The sequence below is a fragment of the Ctenopharyngodon idella genome, chromosome 13, assembly GCF_019924925.1.
Source record: "Ctenopharyngodon idella isolate HZGC_01 chromosome 13, HZGC01, whole genome shotgun sequence".
NCBI lineage: Eukaryota > Metazoa > Chordata > Actinopteri > Cypriniformes > Xenocyprididae > Ctenopharyngodon > Ctenopharyngodon idella.
The window spans coordinates 35,958,088-35,974,331 of record NC_067232.1 but is presented as its reverse complement, the minus strand read 5'-3'; the positions used below and the strand labels follow the sequence as shown (position 1 = coordinate 35,974,331).

The 16,244-nt window shown below is 36.3% G+C and overlaps 1 protein-coding gene across 6 annotated transcripts in view; it reads left to right on the top strand.

Moving 5' to 3' along the window:
• Positions 1–16,244, top strand: part of pde10a (phosphodiesterase 10A) — a 140,336-nt gene that overhangs the window by 18,243 nt on the left and 105,849 nt on the right. Inside the window, exon 1 of one of the 6 annotated variants that reach the window (XM_051917672.1) lies at positions 12,799–13,527. The exons of 4 other annotated variants lie outside the window; for them this stretch is intronic. In XM_051917672.1, the coding sequence (XP_051773632.1) occupies positions 13,464–13,527 (64 nt within the window). In that variant the 5' untranslated portion in view covers positions 12,799–13,463. Of the gene's footprint in view, positions 1–12,798; positions 13,528–16,244 lie in introns of those variants that run through there. One more of the 6 variants, XM_051917673.1, reaches the window with a different exon arrangement.

Below are 16,244 nucleotides of genomic sequence, written 5' to 3'. Positions count from 1 at the left end.
GTGTTTCTGTAACTATATACAAACATAAAAGTTTGTAAATATGTGTGTGTGTGTGCGTGTACATATATATATATATATAAATATATATATACATAATACACACATATATTACTTATTTACAAACTTTTATGTTGATGCGATTAATCGCGATTAATCGATTCGACAGCACTAATATATATATATTTGTGTAAAAAGCTTTATTAATATTATGAACATAAAGAAACATATTAAAATAATAATTATTACTTTATGCACCAGAGAAGCAAGTGTGCAGCCATCTTCAGAATTCTTTTGAGTTTTTGCGGTAGCTCTGTATATTTTTTATGGCATTGCTGTGGAAGAGTAGTCAGCTGGTGAAGTGGATTTACTTATTGTAGAGTTAACGAATGTTATCATGAGCATTGTAATTTTTGAAGGAGATGTCATAACAAAATTCAGTAGACCAGGAAGTTTTTAAAACAAGCAATTCATGAATGGGCAGTCGTGGCCTAAGGGTTAGAGAGTCAGACTGGGGTTATAGTCTTAATACCGGCAGGAAATGACTGAGGTGCCCTTGAACAAGGCACCTTACCCCCAATTGCTCCTTGGGCACCACAGCAAAAATTGCTGCCCATTGCTCTGTGTGTGTGTGTGTGTGTGTGTGTGTGTTCACTACTCACTACTCCTAATGTGTGTGAACTAACTGGATGGGTCAGATTACAAGTATGGGTTACTATACTTGGCCTTCACATGTCGCTTTTACTTTTACTTTCATTCATAAATCCGTCAGGTCTTACCTTCATGCTGTGGAATTACAAACCGGAAGACAGAACACAATGAGCGCAGCGCTGAAAAGGGGCAGGGCTACATGAGGTCTATATGAGGATTCTATTTGTTGCCTATCTATGCTGTGCAGACTAAATGCTCAGCTACATAGAAATGTTCTCAAATTGACCAAAATATTTGGACAACATATTTTGTGGATTTGTATAAATATGTAAATAAGTAGTAAAGAAAGTTTTAAAAAACCTACAGTGCTCAGCGTAAATGAGTACACCCCCTTTGAAAAGTAACATTTTAAACAATATCTCAATGAACACAAAAACAATTTCCAAAAAGTTGACAAGACTAAGTTTTATATAACATCTGTTTAACTTATAACATGAAAGTAAGGTTAATAATATAACTTAGAGAACAAAATTTTCAGTTTTACTCAAATTAGGGTGATGCAAAAATGAGTACACCCCACTGAAAGTCTCTGGAGCAAAGCTAAATTTTAGACTACAAATGTCTAATTTAACAAGAATTCAACCACAGGTGAGTCTAATTATTCATTACACAGGTGTCCAGCAGACAGTTGACTATAAAAGGGTGTTAAAACCCCTTCCCATTTCATGCTGTCAGCAATGGCACCACATGGAAGGGAAATGTCTCAAGACCTGAGAAAGAAAATAATTTCTTTACACCAGAAAGGTGAAGGCTACAAGAAGATCAGCAAAGCTTTACTTATTAGTCAGAATACTGTAGCAAAACGTCCAGGTCATCCACAGTAGTTAACAGAACTGGGAGAAACGGGAACGCGGGGGCGCCGCAATGCAACCGCAAAGGGCACTTTCACTTTCATGATCAAATGGGCAGGGGCTCAAGCCCCCCCCGCTTTCTGAAGAGACAAGTTGAGCATCACTCTCCATCCAGCATCGATTCTCTAGAAGAGATCATTCTTGAAGAATGGAAAAAAAAATAGATGTTGCAAAATGTCACCAACTTGTTCATTCCATGCCTAGAAGACTTGGTGCTGTCATTAAAAAAAATCATGGAGTCCGTACAAAGTACTAGATGTAGAAGTTTTTGTTGTGGGGTGTACTCATTTTTGCATCACCCTAATTTGAGTAAAACTGAAAAATGTGTAATCTAACTTTCATGTTATAAATTAAACAGATTATACAGTTATATTAAACTTAGTCTTGTCAACATTTTGGAAATTGTTTTTGTGTTCATTGAGATATTGTTTAAAATGTTACTTTTCAAAGGGGGTGTACTCATTTACGCTGAGCACTGTATATAATTATATATATATTATAAATATATATATTTAAACCTGAAAATTATTAAAATCTGTTTACTCAGTGCAAAGTTATTTTGATTAAAGTTTACGAGGGCACATGAAATGTGCACGGATAAATCATTTATAATAAATACTGCAATATTCCATAAAAATGTATCGTCAATTTTGTCTTTATGGTGACTTCACCCAAAAAAGAAAGGCTACTTATTTATATAACACTTCATACACAGATTGTTTCAAAGCAGCTTCACAGTAATAAACAGGAAAATAACAGTGTTAATGTTGCAAAATTATTATAATTATGAATATATGAAACTAATTCAATTTCAGCAGTAAAGCAGCTCTACTGAAGACAATAGTGTCATTATTCAGCTCAATTTAGATTAATGTTGATTCAGTTTAGTTCAGTAACAGTGTCAGTTTTGCAAAGTTTCACACTGTTAGTGTTTCCTTGCAGATGCTAGGGTATTCTTGGTGGTTGCTAGGCAGATGCTTACTGGCCCTAGTCAGCAGAGCCCAACCCCAAGAATAAGGAAAATGAACCAATCATATTGATTGTGACAAATATTTAAAATCAAATTATTTTTTGTTCAGGAATGGAAGATTTCATAGTGTATAAATGCTGAAGCTAGTCCTATCCTAGATCAGTTTAATGACGGTGGGCCAACAGAGATGAATGTGGTGTCTCCCCCCGTGCTCTGCTACTGTGGCACCTTCCGCTCATATTCTCTTTATGGCACTGCTCACGCAACACTATAACGCTGCCCTAACGTCACTCTAATCTCAATATGCATCAGCGGTACGTCAGTGAATCTCGTTTAACCAATGATCACTGAGATTGAATGGCTTCAGAATTACATGCAGTACTAGATATACACATTTCAAAAAACTGGGTTTTTATCTGTATTTGCTGATTATCTAGTATTGCTCTTTCTCTGTTGCACAAAGGATAACTTGAATGATACAGGCAGCAACGTGGAGCTTATTTAAAAAAAGACAAAACTGTCCAGGGAAAAATTACAGTCATGATCTAGACCATAATAATATGAAAACCGCAAACGGTTTGTGTATGAAAGCACCGTCATGCATGTCATTATAGTCTGGATGCATTCTGGGATTTTCTTTTCAGGCGCTGTGTAAATAGGGGCTAAATGCTTGCCTCTTATCATCGTTGTTGAAATAGTTACTAGCTGTGAAGATGAGTATAAGTTCCCTCAAGCCTCTAGGGACTCATTTTCTTTCATAGGCCTGTCTCTGACGTCAATGGCCCGGCTGTCCTGTGGATTGTCACAGCAGACGTTTAAAGAAAGAGAGAATGTGTGTGTGTGTGTTTAAAGATTGCAGTATAGAAGCCTGTAACCTTGCACAGCAGTACGTAGAGGAGGAGTTCAAAATCATGTGTTGTGGTTGTGGGTTTTAAGTACATGTGCATGTGGGTGTATCTGTAAAGAGGGCTTGGGCAATATTCAGAGTGTGCATTTGAATTGAATTGTCTACAGGATGTTGAATTGGAATTTAAATTAGAATGAGAGGATGAGGAAAATCAATGTTGTGTAGTTGATCCATTTAATTATCAATAAGTCCTTAAATGTTTTGTCATTGCATCATTAAGGTTGGAATATCTTATAAACATTTCTATAGGTGGCATTTCAAACATTGCTTATTAAAGAGTACAGAGTATTCTCAATCAGTTTAACAGACTGCACCATATTTATATCTTCTCTGAAGTAATGTTTGAAAAAATAAACAAAATTAATTTTTATATTTACAGAATTATAGGTGAACAAAATGTAACATGAGGTCATACATACAGTGGCATCCAAACGTCTGAGGGTACGTTTACATGACAACAATATGCTTAAAACAGAGAAGTTTTCCTTTTCAGTTTTTCACGTACAGACGATACCATTGTCAAAATGATCCCTATTCACACGGATCCGTGAAAACGACTAAAAATGCTGTATTCTGCTGTCAGGCCATTACATGGCGATGAAACGCGCTATAAACTGAACATGTAATATGCATGTGCATGACGTCATCGTTTTCACAGATTTGTGTTTTTGTTGTTTACACAGAGACCGTTTTCAAAAACTTGCACTTTGAAACCATAGACTGTAAAAAAAGTTTGACGACGCACCTTCACTCTCTTCCATTGTAGAAACTGAGGCTGCCAGTGTGCCAATATGGCGTGGACATCTTGAGTCTCGAGTGAACCTGAAGCCTGAGTCTGCGCAGTAGTGAGCGCAAAGTGGAGCCGTGATATCAAGGTCCCGCCCACACTCAGAACAACTCATTATGTCAGTGTGAAATAAACAGTTTTGGAAATGTAGAAATTAAAGTTAAAGCTCCAATCTCCTTACGAAAATCCAGAAAAAAGTCTGTTGGCACCTCAGTGACTATTTCACTCAGAGAAGCTGTCAATTATTACGTCTCACCCCCATTTTTATAGCATCAAATAACTAACTGAAACCAAACTTATTTAAAGAATGAACACTTGAACTAACACTGAACTAAAATGACTAAACTGCCTAAAATGACAGAAACGGTCTTTGGAAAAAAAATGTTTAAAGTGTAATTTTATTGTTTAGTTTGTCTTGCGTCCCATTTCATTTCATGGAGAGGGCGGGGTTTATGACCTATATTGCTTCTAGCGACCTGGGGGCGATCAAGACGCTTTGGCTTCACTTTTCAGGACTCGTGTGGCACGCTTGTTTGAAACCCGTTTTTAAAAGTTTATGTTTTCAGGCACCCAAACGCTGTTGTCGTGTAAATGAACGGCCAAATCGCATTAAAAGTTTTACGTTTTTAGTTGAAAATGGTGTCATGTAAACAGCCCAATAGTGAAAATGCTTCTGTTCTGCATTTTTCTAATTTAATACAAAATTCTACAAAATACAAAATACAAAAAAGCTATTTCATGCATTCTGACTTATTTACACAGAGTTGCATTCTCATGCTAAACATGGCCAAAGTTTTAAAACACGAGTTGGACGTATGAAGGAGTATTTCTGTGCCAAATACACTACTTACAATTTCAGAGAGTTTTTTTCGAGTATGGCCCTTTATCACGTAATAAAGAGCGGAATTCCTTGTATAGGCACTTCTCACTGATAAGCGTGCACACACAGATCACCTAGAGCAAGAGCTCGCCTATCAACGCGCTTCGTTCGGGTTACGGAAGCCAAGAGATTTTTCATCAATGTCACCAAAGGAGTGTGTTTTTGGTTGTGACGGAAAGATTACCTTTTTTAGCTTCCCAAAGAACCCAGCTTGCGGACGATCTCTACGCAAAAGCTGCACGCGCTCGTGACTCTTTAGCTCTGCCCACGCCTCCAGGAGCTCAGCTTTTTTCGGAAAGACTCGGTACAGCGTATCTATCTTTTATAAATATGATAAAATAAGATAAATATGATAAAACTAAAGACTTTTCAGAGATATGAAGGATGCAATACTACTCTATAGGTACTCCAGATTAACATGAGATTGGCAGAAACTGTGTGTGTTACCCACCCTTTAAAACCTGTCTATGATAAATGTCAGTAAGCTGAATTTGACTTGCTGCTGTAACTTTTCCTGCCACCTTAACAAGTCTATTCAACCCATTCCTATTTGTCAATGTAAGACTGCCAAACCAAGCTACAATGCAAAAAGAAAACACAGATTCAATAAAGAACTTAAACTTAGTTTGTTGTCAATCACTATCCTGAGATATACATATATATATATACCTTATATATAACTTACATGACCCATTTGTAATTTGGTTATTGTGTCATTGTTTGCATTTTTAAATTGCAGTGACTGAAACAAAACAACGTATTTCATAAGTTTTTGCACAGCAGTTTTATGATTTATTTTATGTTTATGATTATCCTATTTGTGAAGATGGTTTTGAATCACTTTCACAATAATGTTTGCATTTGTGCAAAACTAATGCTATGTGCATGATTTCACCTTCCATTTTCAATAACGAATGACCTAGAAGTAGTCGGGCACATTTTTTTTTTTTTTTTTACGTCATCCTTTACTCATGATTTGACTGGCAAAGATTAAGACATTGTTCAACTAAATTAAAAGTGCAATATAATGTTTATAAATATTTATTTATGACATGAATACAACTTGCTGAATTAATAATGCAATGCTGTGAGGATATGGTGACAGTAACACTGTTTAAAAAGATTTATCATTGCATATACTGCATACAATTTCACGTATTGTACTGTAAAAAATGGTAGTCAATATACAGAAATACTGTGCATTGTGCAGTAAGCAGTAGGCTGAAGAATTTGATGGACAGTGGGTGGAGTCAACAAAACTAGACAAAGTTTTACCCAGAAGGTATTAGTAAACAGTACTAAACTACTCAGATGAACGTATCTTACTAATGCAAATCAACACATTTTGTGAAAATTATACACATTAAGTCTCTTCTGGGAAATCTGACAAAAAATACAGACGAATGAAGATGGGCTTGGAAATGGCCTGATCTCTGGATCAGTACGTTACATAGATTATTTATTTATCACAACAGTAAAATATTTGAGAGTAACATGAATAATATTCATAAGCTAAGCTTTTGCCATGCCCATGTCACATCATCACAACCACATTCACCCATTTGCAAAAGAAAATTGGTGCTCATGTTTCACATAATCTTTTTGGCCTGTGACCAGAATCATAACACTGGATTTCAGTGACAAAATACTTTTGGATAAATAAAACAGTAAGAAACTATACTATACTAAATTTTACATTTGAGACAAAATGGTTTTGTTACAGGATCCCAATAAACATCTGATACATACAAATCTTCATTTCCAGCACCTCTAAGCTCGCTGATGTTGAGAGTAATACCACTTGAACATACAGAGCTTAGGAAATCCCTAAAAGCCGCATGACATAATAACCACAGTCTGGTCTGTGAATATTTCCTCTGCCTTCAGGCTCTAAACACCGGGTGGTTAGAATGGGAAAAAAGAGGTAGCTGTAAAATTACTCTTTTTATGTCTTGTCCACAAAGTCCCGACTGACATTTCTGCTTTACATTTTCTTAATGGATCAGCATTCATCAGCCCTGAGCTCCCCACCCACGTCACTGTTGGTCTTCTCTGATGTGGCGTCTTACTGTGTTACAGGGCAGGTTCCTTCATATGGTTATTACCCTGTAATTCGCTCTGCCAGGGTATACACAGCTATTTACAGTGTGGTTACATGGTAAAAGCGATGAAGTGGTGAACTAGAGAGCTGCTGAATGTCAAATCAAACAGGCACAGGATCTCTGATTTGAAAGACCCAGTTTATGTAAGTTCAAATTGATTGTGTACCTTCATAATGTCAGAGAGGAAATTGATTAGAACACCTTTCTGGGATTATTGTACTAGAAGAATTTAAACTTATTCCCCACATGATATAACATCTTATAATGATGCCTGAGGTGTCCTTTGATAAAGGTAGTGACTTCATCATAAAAGCTGTTACAGCTATTAATTAACATACAATCATCCATCCATTTTCCAAACCACTTGTTCTATGTTAGGCTGCAAGAATGCTTGAGACAATCTAGCAGTCCTGTACAATGTACCTTGCTGCTTAACCACTGTAGTGCAATGTATCATTGGAGAAATTAAAGTCAGCATGAAACAGAAGTTGCGATAGTCTTTTCTATGGTGACGTATACCTATGAAACGGCTTCTTGAACAAGAGTAAATGTAGGGCGGGACTTGATTTTGTCCAAGGAATTGATTGGATCATTGGATTGTTGTGGTTTGCTGTTGCTGTGATCTCATGTGAGTGACAGGTTGTGTACGGATACATAATTTATAATAAATACTGCAATATTCCATAAAAAACAAGAATTGACAATTTTGATTACATGGTGACTTTAGCTAGTCACGATTGTTTCCTAAAAACTGCAGTAACATGATCAAACCTCAGTTGTTTGAACTAGATATGCACCGATGTATCGCCCGATTTTTGATCAATTTACAACCAATTAACTTTATTAATTAACTGCATGAAGGCACTGAGCTGTATAATGTCTGTTGCATAATCCAAGATTAATCCATAGTCTAATATTACTGCTGTGCTGCTGTCTGTGTTTTAATGTTACTCAAACAACAAAAGACAAAAAGGATTAATATCTATAGGACCCAATGATTTCTGCAACGTGGAAAACGCGGACGAAATCCTGGAATCCAGTCATAAAAACAGAATTTACTGTATAACACGGAATGTCACGGAATTTGTCAAAGTTTTGATGAATAAATAAAAAAGTACTCTTAAATAAAATTGTGATATAGATTAGTGTCTGTGAATATTAATCCGCAAAAAGACTATTTAAATATGAATCCTGCATGCTGCGTGTCTCTGTGTGAATGAATGGCGTAGACGTGCAGTTTCATTTAGCCTACCTCACACACACACTGAAGCACGCGTGACGCTCGCTGTGTTTTTCAGCCTCTGCTGCCTCAATATATGAGGTCATGAATGCATGAACTTCATCTCCAGAGTCACTTTGTAAATATTTTACTTTCATTTGAGAAAATCTATCATCATAGCATAAACAGACACAAACTCGAAAGTCTTCACAGCAACCCGTCAAAATAAAAGTTCAGTTTAACTTGAAGTAATTGTGTCAGAAATATATTACTGTTGTGCAGTAGAATTTAGCTGTCTCAATGTAATAATAATATATGGATTTAATTTATACGGTGAAGAATATGCAGTGTTATTTTACATTTGTTTACTTTATTTCTATATCAGAAAACTGTTAAACCGACCTAAAAGCACTGCTTATTTCATATGTAGGCTATCTTTGTTCTGTTGTATTTATGTTGGCCTGCTGAATGTTAAATGGATTCAATCCATGTTCATTAGAAATTATTTGATGATGCAGCAGCAATAAACTAGCTAGTATAACTTAATGCATGTTTTTTTTATTAACTTTGCTGATTTAAAACATGATCAAAACACTTGATTTTGACCATTTTAATGACAAATGTTAATGACAAAAATAAGAGAGCAAGTGACAAATATCAGAGAATCGGACAATAATTGTTTGTTAAAATCAGTATCGGCCCCAAAAAATCCTATCAGTGCATCCCTAATTTGAATCATGCTGGTTCAACGATATAGGACTTCTGTTAATGATGTCATTTGCATGTGGTGGAGTAATAACCTCTGCTAATTAATTGATTCAACATTGTAATTAATGTCATATTATTATATAGAATTGCCGTACACTTTGCTCCCATATACATGTGGTTCATTCAGTCAAAGCTTTCTCCACAGCGTAATTTCTCTGAGATGCTGCCATAAAGAACATGGCATTTGAGGACTACTTCAGTATTTTTGATAACTGTCGTTTTGCTTTATTTGATGTTTGATTCATTGTGAGTTCCCTCTTACATCATACTTCGGAGTTAACACAGAACTTTGCACAGTCAAAACTGTCAGTGACGAGTATAGTACGGTCTGGACAGCTTAAAAGTTGCAGATGTCCTGGTCAGGCCAGTGTGCACATGATGATGGACAGTAGTCGTCCCATATTCGATTTCAATTAAGTCATTCAACTGTGCTTTTAGAGTTACAGTTATATTTATAAGGAGCCTTCGAGTCATTGCTCACCACAGATGAAATCCACGTTTTAAGAGTTGGGTCACTCTTCTTCTCTTTACTGTAGTTACAATTTAGATTTACGGCACTATGGCATCGCGATCGATTACTTGCAGCTACAAGTTCAAAATCTGATCCCTTATCACACTAAAAACAATGCTTGAAGTGGAAAAATAAAAGTGCTGGTATTCCTGATGCTCGGTTCCTGATGAAGGGATGGCGTTACGGGCTTTCATACGTGCAACATGTCGGAAGTGCCTGGCGGTACGCTAAAGGTAAAAATAGAGAAGTACTGGTATTGCGTACTGGCACGTACCAGCCCACTTCAAGCACTGGCTAAAAACCCGTCACTCATGTATCATCACGTCTGTCTGCTATCGCTCTTGATTGGCTAAAAGTCGGGGATGTCAACACCAACACCAGCCGACTCTGCAGTGGGCATGTGTGTTTAGTAACGTCATGATGACTGATTGGATGGAGTAGATGCACACTTAGGTTTTGTTTGTTAACCACTTAGCCTATAAAATTTTAAGTTTTGAAAACCGCCAAACCGATCCCAAACCAGCCCAAATTTTGTCCACCCAACCAAATAAATTTTTCCCCGCACAATCAAATTCAAAACCACCCAATCTGGCAACACTCTTGTATTGTAAGTTGCTGGCTGCAGTTCACTTAACGGCCACCAGTGTTGCTAATAACAAGGGTTTCCGAATTCTACATATAGCCCCTTTAAATGGAATGAAAGATATAGAATGTACTGCACGTTAGCTTGCAATTGTGCCCAAGAGCTTGATCTATGTAAGTTCACATGTCATACTAACAAGAAACTATGCTTCTAACCACAGGACTAGAGCTGTAATTCCAGTCAGACAAGTTTACGATGCTGTTTGCGAATGCTCGTTGGAACTATGGTTTTGAGAAAGACCGAATCATTGATTTATGTAGGTAACGACAGAACTTGTGACCACAGTTGGCTAATGATTGGGAAACTCACCCCTGGATGGTTGGCCAGTCACAGATCAATCATCACATTGCAAATGAGCATGTTACTGTATTCCATCCCACAGTGACTTCAAAAAGACATTCAGTTCTTGCAGACTTGCTATGAACTTGGGAGAACTCCATGAGAAACTGCTCCAGTAATGTTCACACTGATATACAATCCGGAAAGCAACCGAAAAGCAATGATTGTCGTAGTTGTTTAAACAGGAGTCACATTACAAAAACACTCAAACAGTGTTCTCAAACTAGTTTCTCTAATGTTTTAAACAAATTAACTGCAAGTCTTATAGATTAACCAATGTCTGACCATGCACATGCACTTATTTTCTCCACTGACTCAAAAGTCTGAATGCTCAGTCACCAGATGAAGAAATATTTCTAAGTTTTGGAAAGTGTGGGGCCCAACAGACGTCAATGGGACGTCAAAATGATACAGGAAATCCTTTGAATAAACCTCAGGGTAAAAAAGGATTCTGGAAAAGAAACCCAACTCCTGTAATAATTACAAAGAACTGAGCTGCAAACTTGTGCACGCCATTCTGAAGCAACAAACTGAAACTTATCAAAGGTGAAGGCGAAAGTGCATTATTGACTCGAAATTATATAACAATACCAGTGAAAACAGATTTCGTATCATTATTTTTTTTTGCATGGCAAATGGAAACCAGTTTTATTCCAGTGTATATTGGTTGTCATATTTTAGCATAGTTATCTTAAATGTTTGTTCTTTTGGTCTGAAGCACTGAAGGCTACACATCTTCAGGTGCTACAGAAAAAAACAGCTTTTAAGAAATATATAGATGCTTTACCAATATAGTGTGTATATTCAAAAGGCTATTAAACCATGATGGAGTTTAATTATTATTAGTGCTGTAATTGACACTGTGTTGGTTGTGATAAATTTGAACAATATACGGGTAATGATCATACTTACTGTGCACTATGGCTTTGCACAAAAATGTAATATAAACAAAAACAAAAAATGTAAACACAGAAATCACATAAGTACGTGAAACCAAATAAAATATAATGTAGTATGATTATAGGCCAAGGGAGAAACTATTTTAATACAATAACATTTAATTGTAAATGTATTTAAAAATTGGATAACAGCAATAAAACTTAATCTTCTTCTTCTTTTTTTTTCTTTTCTATTTTATACAACACTGATTTAACCTCTTCCCTGATTTTTGTCCTGGCCTATTTTTTCTTTTCCCTTTACTATCTTTGTTCCCTGCATTGGATTTAGAAATATATGCTTTATTAGCTATTATATTGAATGTGTCAGCATACAAAACAGAAATAACACATGTGTGTTATATCTTAAAAGCTCATTTAACACATGGTCTTAATTTGCTAGACTGAAGGAATCGCTAGGAAAGTTAGGAATCACACTATCATGATGGCAATGACTAAAATATGAATAGAAATGACTTAGTAATGGAAGAATACTGTATAGCCACACTTATAATTATGATTTAACCTACATTAAAAAAAAATCTGGTGTTGGATTTACTTTTAAACAATTTTCACTCAGGAACTGTTAGTAAATTTCTAAACTAATTAAAAAGAAATGGCAAGTAATGCATTAAATTAAACATGATATTGAAGTAGAAAGACTGAAATAGTATTTTCCTGTAAAACATACTTTAAAATCATATTTACAGTATATGTTTTCTGCTTCTGAAAATCGCCTACTATCACGTAAAAATTAAAGTTTTTACTCTTTTCAGATCCACAGTACAAGCTTTTTACATTGCTTTCATTGTAATATTGTTTAAAGAAATAATACTATATCTGAGGGTACAGTGGTTATTTCGTAGTTTATATATTTATATAAATATACATTTTTTGAGTGGAAAAACGTCGTTCCTGCAAGAGTACTTTGTCGTTAGTAAACTGTACCAAAACGAAAAACTGATTTGTCCTCAACCTACAAAACACACACACGAGTGCTCTCTCTCTCTCTCTCTCTCTCTCTCTCTCTCTCTCTCTCTCTCTCACACACACACACACACACACACAGAGAGAGAGAGAGAGAGAGAGAATCATTGACGCGTGCTGACGTCAGAGCGCGTCAGTCCGCAGCAGCAAACAGTTGATTTCTCCAGTTCTGCTGTCTGCCTCGTCACAATATATGCAATCATTTATGGCTCCTGACAGCGTGATTTTTACGCACAAACAGTATTATGTGTGTTAAAATACTCACTGTGACTGTGAGATCTAGAAGCTAAAGAAACAAATCCGAACTGTATGTACCCGGAATGCACCAACATGTCTTTATAGCGAAGAATGGCCTCTAGTGGAAGGTAGTACTTATAAACACCCATTTGTCCTTACACGCTGCTTTCATATTAATTCCCCAATGTCCTGCCTCGACACTATAACATAAAAAGATGTCCAACCCTGAGAAATGACGCCCCCATTCCCCCCCGAGCAGTGGGAAAACACTACAGCAGTCCGGAGCAGAGCAGTTGCGCCAGAGTGCGGCGCAGCCGGGGAGGAGATACGCGAACGCCGCCGCTCGCAGTGCCGTTCTCCGGCTCCACTCGATTCTTGGCTTCATTTTTCAACATTATACTAGGAGGAGAGGACGGGGCGCGTCTAAATACTGGACATAGATACATCAGTGCGCGTACGGGGCGCGTAAAACACAGCGTTCTATAGCGTCTTTTAGATTTGACGCGCTTTGATGTCATCCGGCGTTTCAGGGTCGGATCGTTTCATTTATAGCAGCGGGTCGACATTAAACTAGACGCATATCATATCAAGAGTTATCATTACTCGCTTGCGGTCAGACATGGAAGATGGTCCGCCTTCCACAAGCTGTTTCCGAAGATTTACGGACTGTTTCCTTGGCTCAAGTAGGTATACTTATTGTTTTCCTTGCGAACTAAGGGTGTTGTAAAATGTAACGTTTTTGTTGTGCTCGTGCACTGCGTTGCAGCTGCATACTGGGAAACTTTTGGTTTGCTTTATTTTCCAACGTGAAGTTTGGGTGCCAATATTTGCGCAACGGCTGCAAGATAGCGTGAATGATTATGTCCATTACAGTAAGTTGTTTAGATAATTGTCTGTCATCACATGTTATTTGTGTTTATATTAAGTTTTTAGTGCAGTAGCTGGGTGGGGACACATGTGTGAGAGGGTAATGTCTCTTCCTTTTGAATTAACTAAGTGTGGCAGTAAACTTGTTTTTGTGATTTCCTCTTTCATTTAAAATGCACAGAGAGGATACACAAGACAAGACACAAGTCAACTGTTGTCTACTGGAATGTTAATTAACCAGTGTCATTTTTTTGGAGTAATCTAATGCAGGACAAGCCGAGAAATGCAGAGACTAAAAAAATGGACCTGTTTTTTAAAAATTACCTGTTGTAATTTATTTAGTCCTTGATTAGTTTCACATGCAGAGAAATTATTGGAATTATTTTCCACAGTGCATAACAGCTCAATGTGTGTGTGTAGGACAACAGTGTCAAGATGTTGTTGTGGTGACCTCCTCTGATGAATATCATGACAGAATTAGTATTGAACTAATTGACATGAGAGCACAGCGTAAGCTGCGTGAGGTGGTACTAATGACAGACAGGTAAGCAACAATGTCTTAGACTTTACTGAGGTTACAATACCTTGACATGAAATGCCTGCTTATGATGTTTTCTCATAGGTAAGGTTTATTTCATTGCAGTCTCAGAGGATACAAACAAAATTCATACTATTGCATGTTCCTGCAGATAAAAACATACATAAAAGGCCAGAATAATTACTTTTATGGTACGGGATTTACTATGCAACTTTGCATGTAGTGTGTTGACTTAGCGACAGGCCGTTTTTTTGCATCAGAAATCTGTTTATATTAATTATTCATGTTATTAGTATTATAAAATTGATTGCTGTAATCACTCAGTTTGCCATTTGAGCTGATTTGTGAAGAGGTGTTTCTCTTGGATGAGATTTCTACATTATAGATGGAGATTGATACATTACTATATTTACGTTCCATCTAATAAGAGGTAAATGGTTTTTAAAAAAGGTGTAAAGACGAAGGGTAAAAGGTGTTTATTTAGGTAGTGTATCGGCATTTTTTCCACTTATTGAATTTTAGTGCTACTGAAAAATTTGTTATTAAACTAAGACTTTTTTTTTTAATACGAAAAACTGGTTGCTTCAGGATCTAGATTTCTTAATTGTAAATCAAGTGTTGCTGATCTTCTTGAATTTATCAAAATTGTTTGGTGTACAAAAGTAATTAAAAAACACATTGAACTTAAATGCTACCTTAAACTGCACAGGCTTGTCAATACGCAGAAGTAAGCTTAATAGGAACACTGATATATATATATATTTTTTTGTCATTAAAAATGTATCTCATGAATTACAATGGTTCCGTGCTGTCGGCATGTGATAATTCGCAGCACATAACACATTGTGGTCTGCACAAACCATGTTTATCCACGCTGTAAGTGAAGCAGTATTTAATATAGTCCGTGTCATATTTTCCTTTACTCTGTGTAGTTTCTTTTCAAGCATGTCATGCAACGTACAGTATCTGCCTAATTTGACTAGATTGCAAGTGAGAGATTAATTTGCATCAAAATATTGTGTTGATTTTGACTGGACGCTTGGCCTTTGACACCAGAAACAAAAGATACGGAAATCCTGTTAATTTTGCTATGCTAATTATATAGGCAATTTAGTTTTATTATCAGTTTCTCTACTCATTTTTATAAGCGTGTTTGTTTCTATTAGACAAGATAGTCTAGACCAACAGGAAGGTGGAGGGAGAGAAAGGGGGATGAAACTGGGACATGACACAGGCTGCATGATTTAGGTGCTTAACTAAATGTTAATGGAGAATCCCAGCTAAAACATTCCAAATCAATATCAATCAGGAATAATGGAATGGAAAGACTATATAAAAATATATATTATTATTTTACATAAGTGTTATTGCAATATGTGCTCAGTGGTAAGACTCCAGGAGTAGAGCAGTGTGGTGGTGAAGATGTCTGGCGTGTTGAAGGGAGCTTGCGGCTGGTGTGTCATTGCATCTCTCAGAGACAGTGCTGAGTCTGGGCTTCCTGCTGCTGTCTGTAAGGCTGCTGATATCAGCAGATCACCACACGTAAACAATGGAAATTCAGCATTGATTTCTACTTAACATTTTTTGGCATATGAATTTTTTTTTTTTTAATTGAAATTTTGAATTTGTGGATTCTTGTAAGTCTCATGAAATCGCATAAACCAATATTTAAATTAATCGTGACTAGTCACACTAGAGTTGTCTGATTTACAGTTTAATACAATGACTAACAATGACTACTAACAATGAACAATACATTTGTTACATGATCTTTGTTAATGTTAGTTAATAAAAATACAACTCTTCATTGTCGTTCATGTTAGCTCAGGTCCATTAAATAATATTAACAGATACAACTTTTGATTTTAATCATTTATTAGTAAATGTTGACATGAACTAAGATTTATAAATTTTTTAGAAGTGTTTTTTTTCATTGTTATATCATAACTAATGTAGTTAACTTATGTTAACAAATATAACCTTATTGTAAAGTCT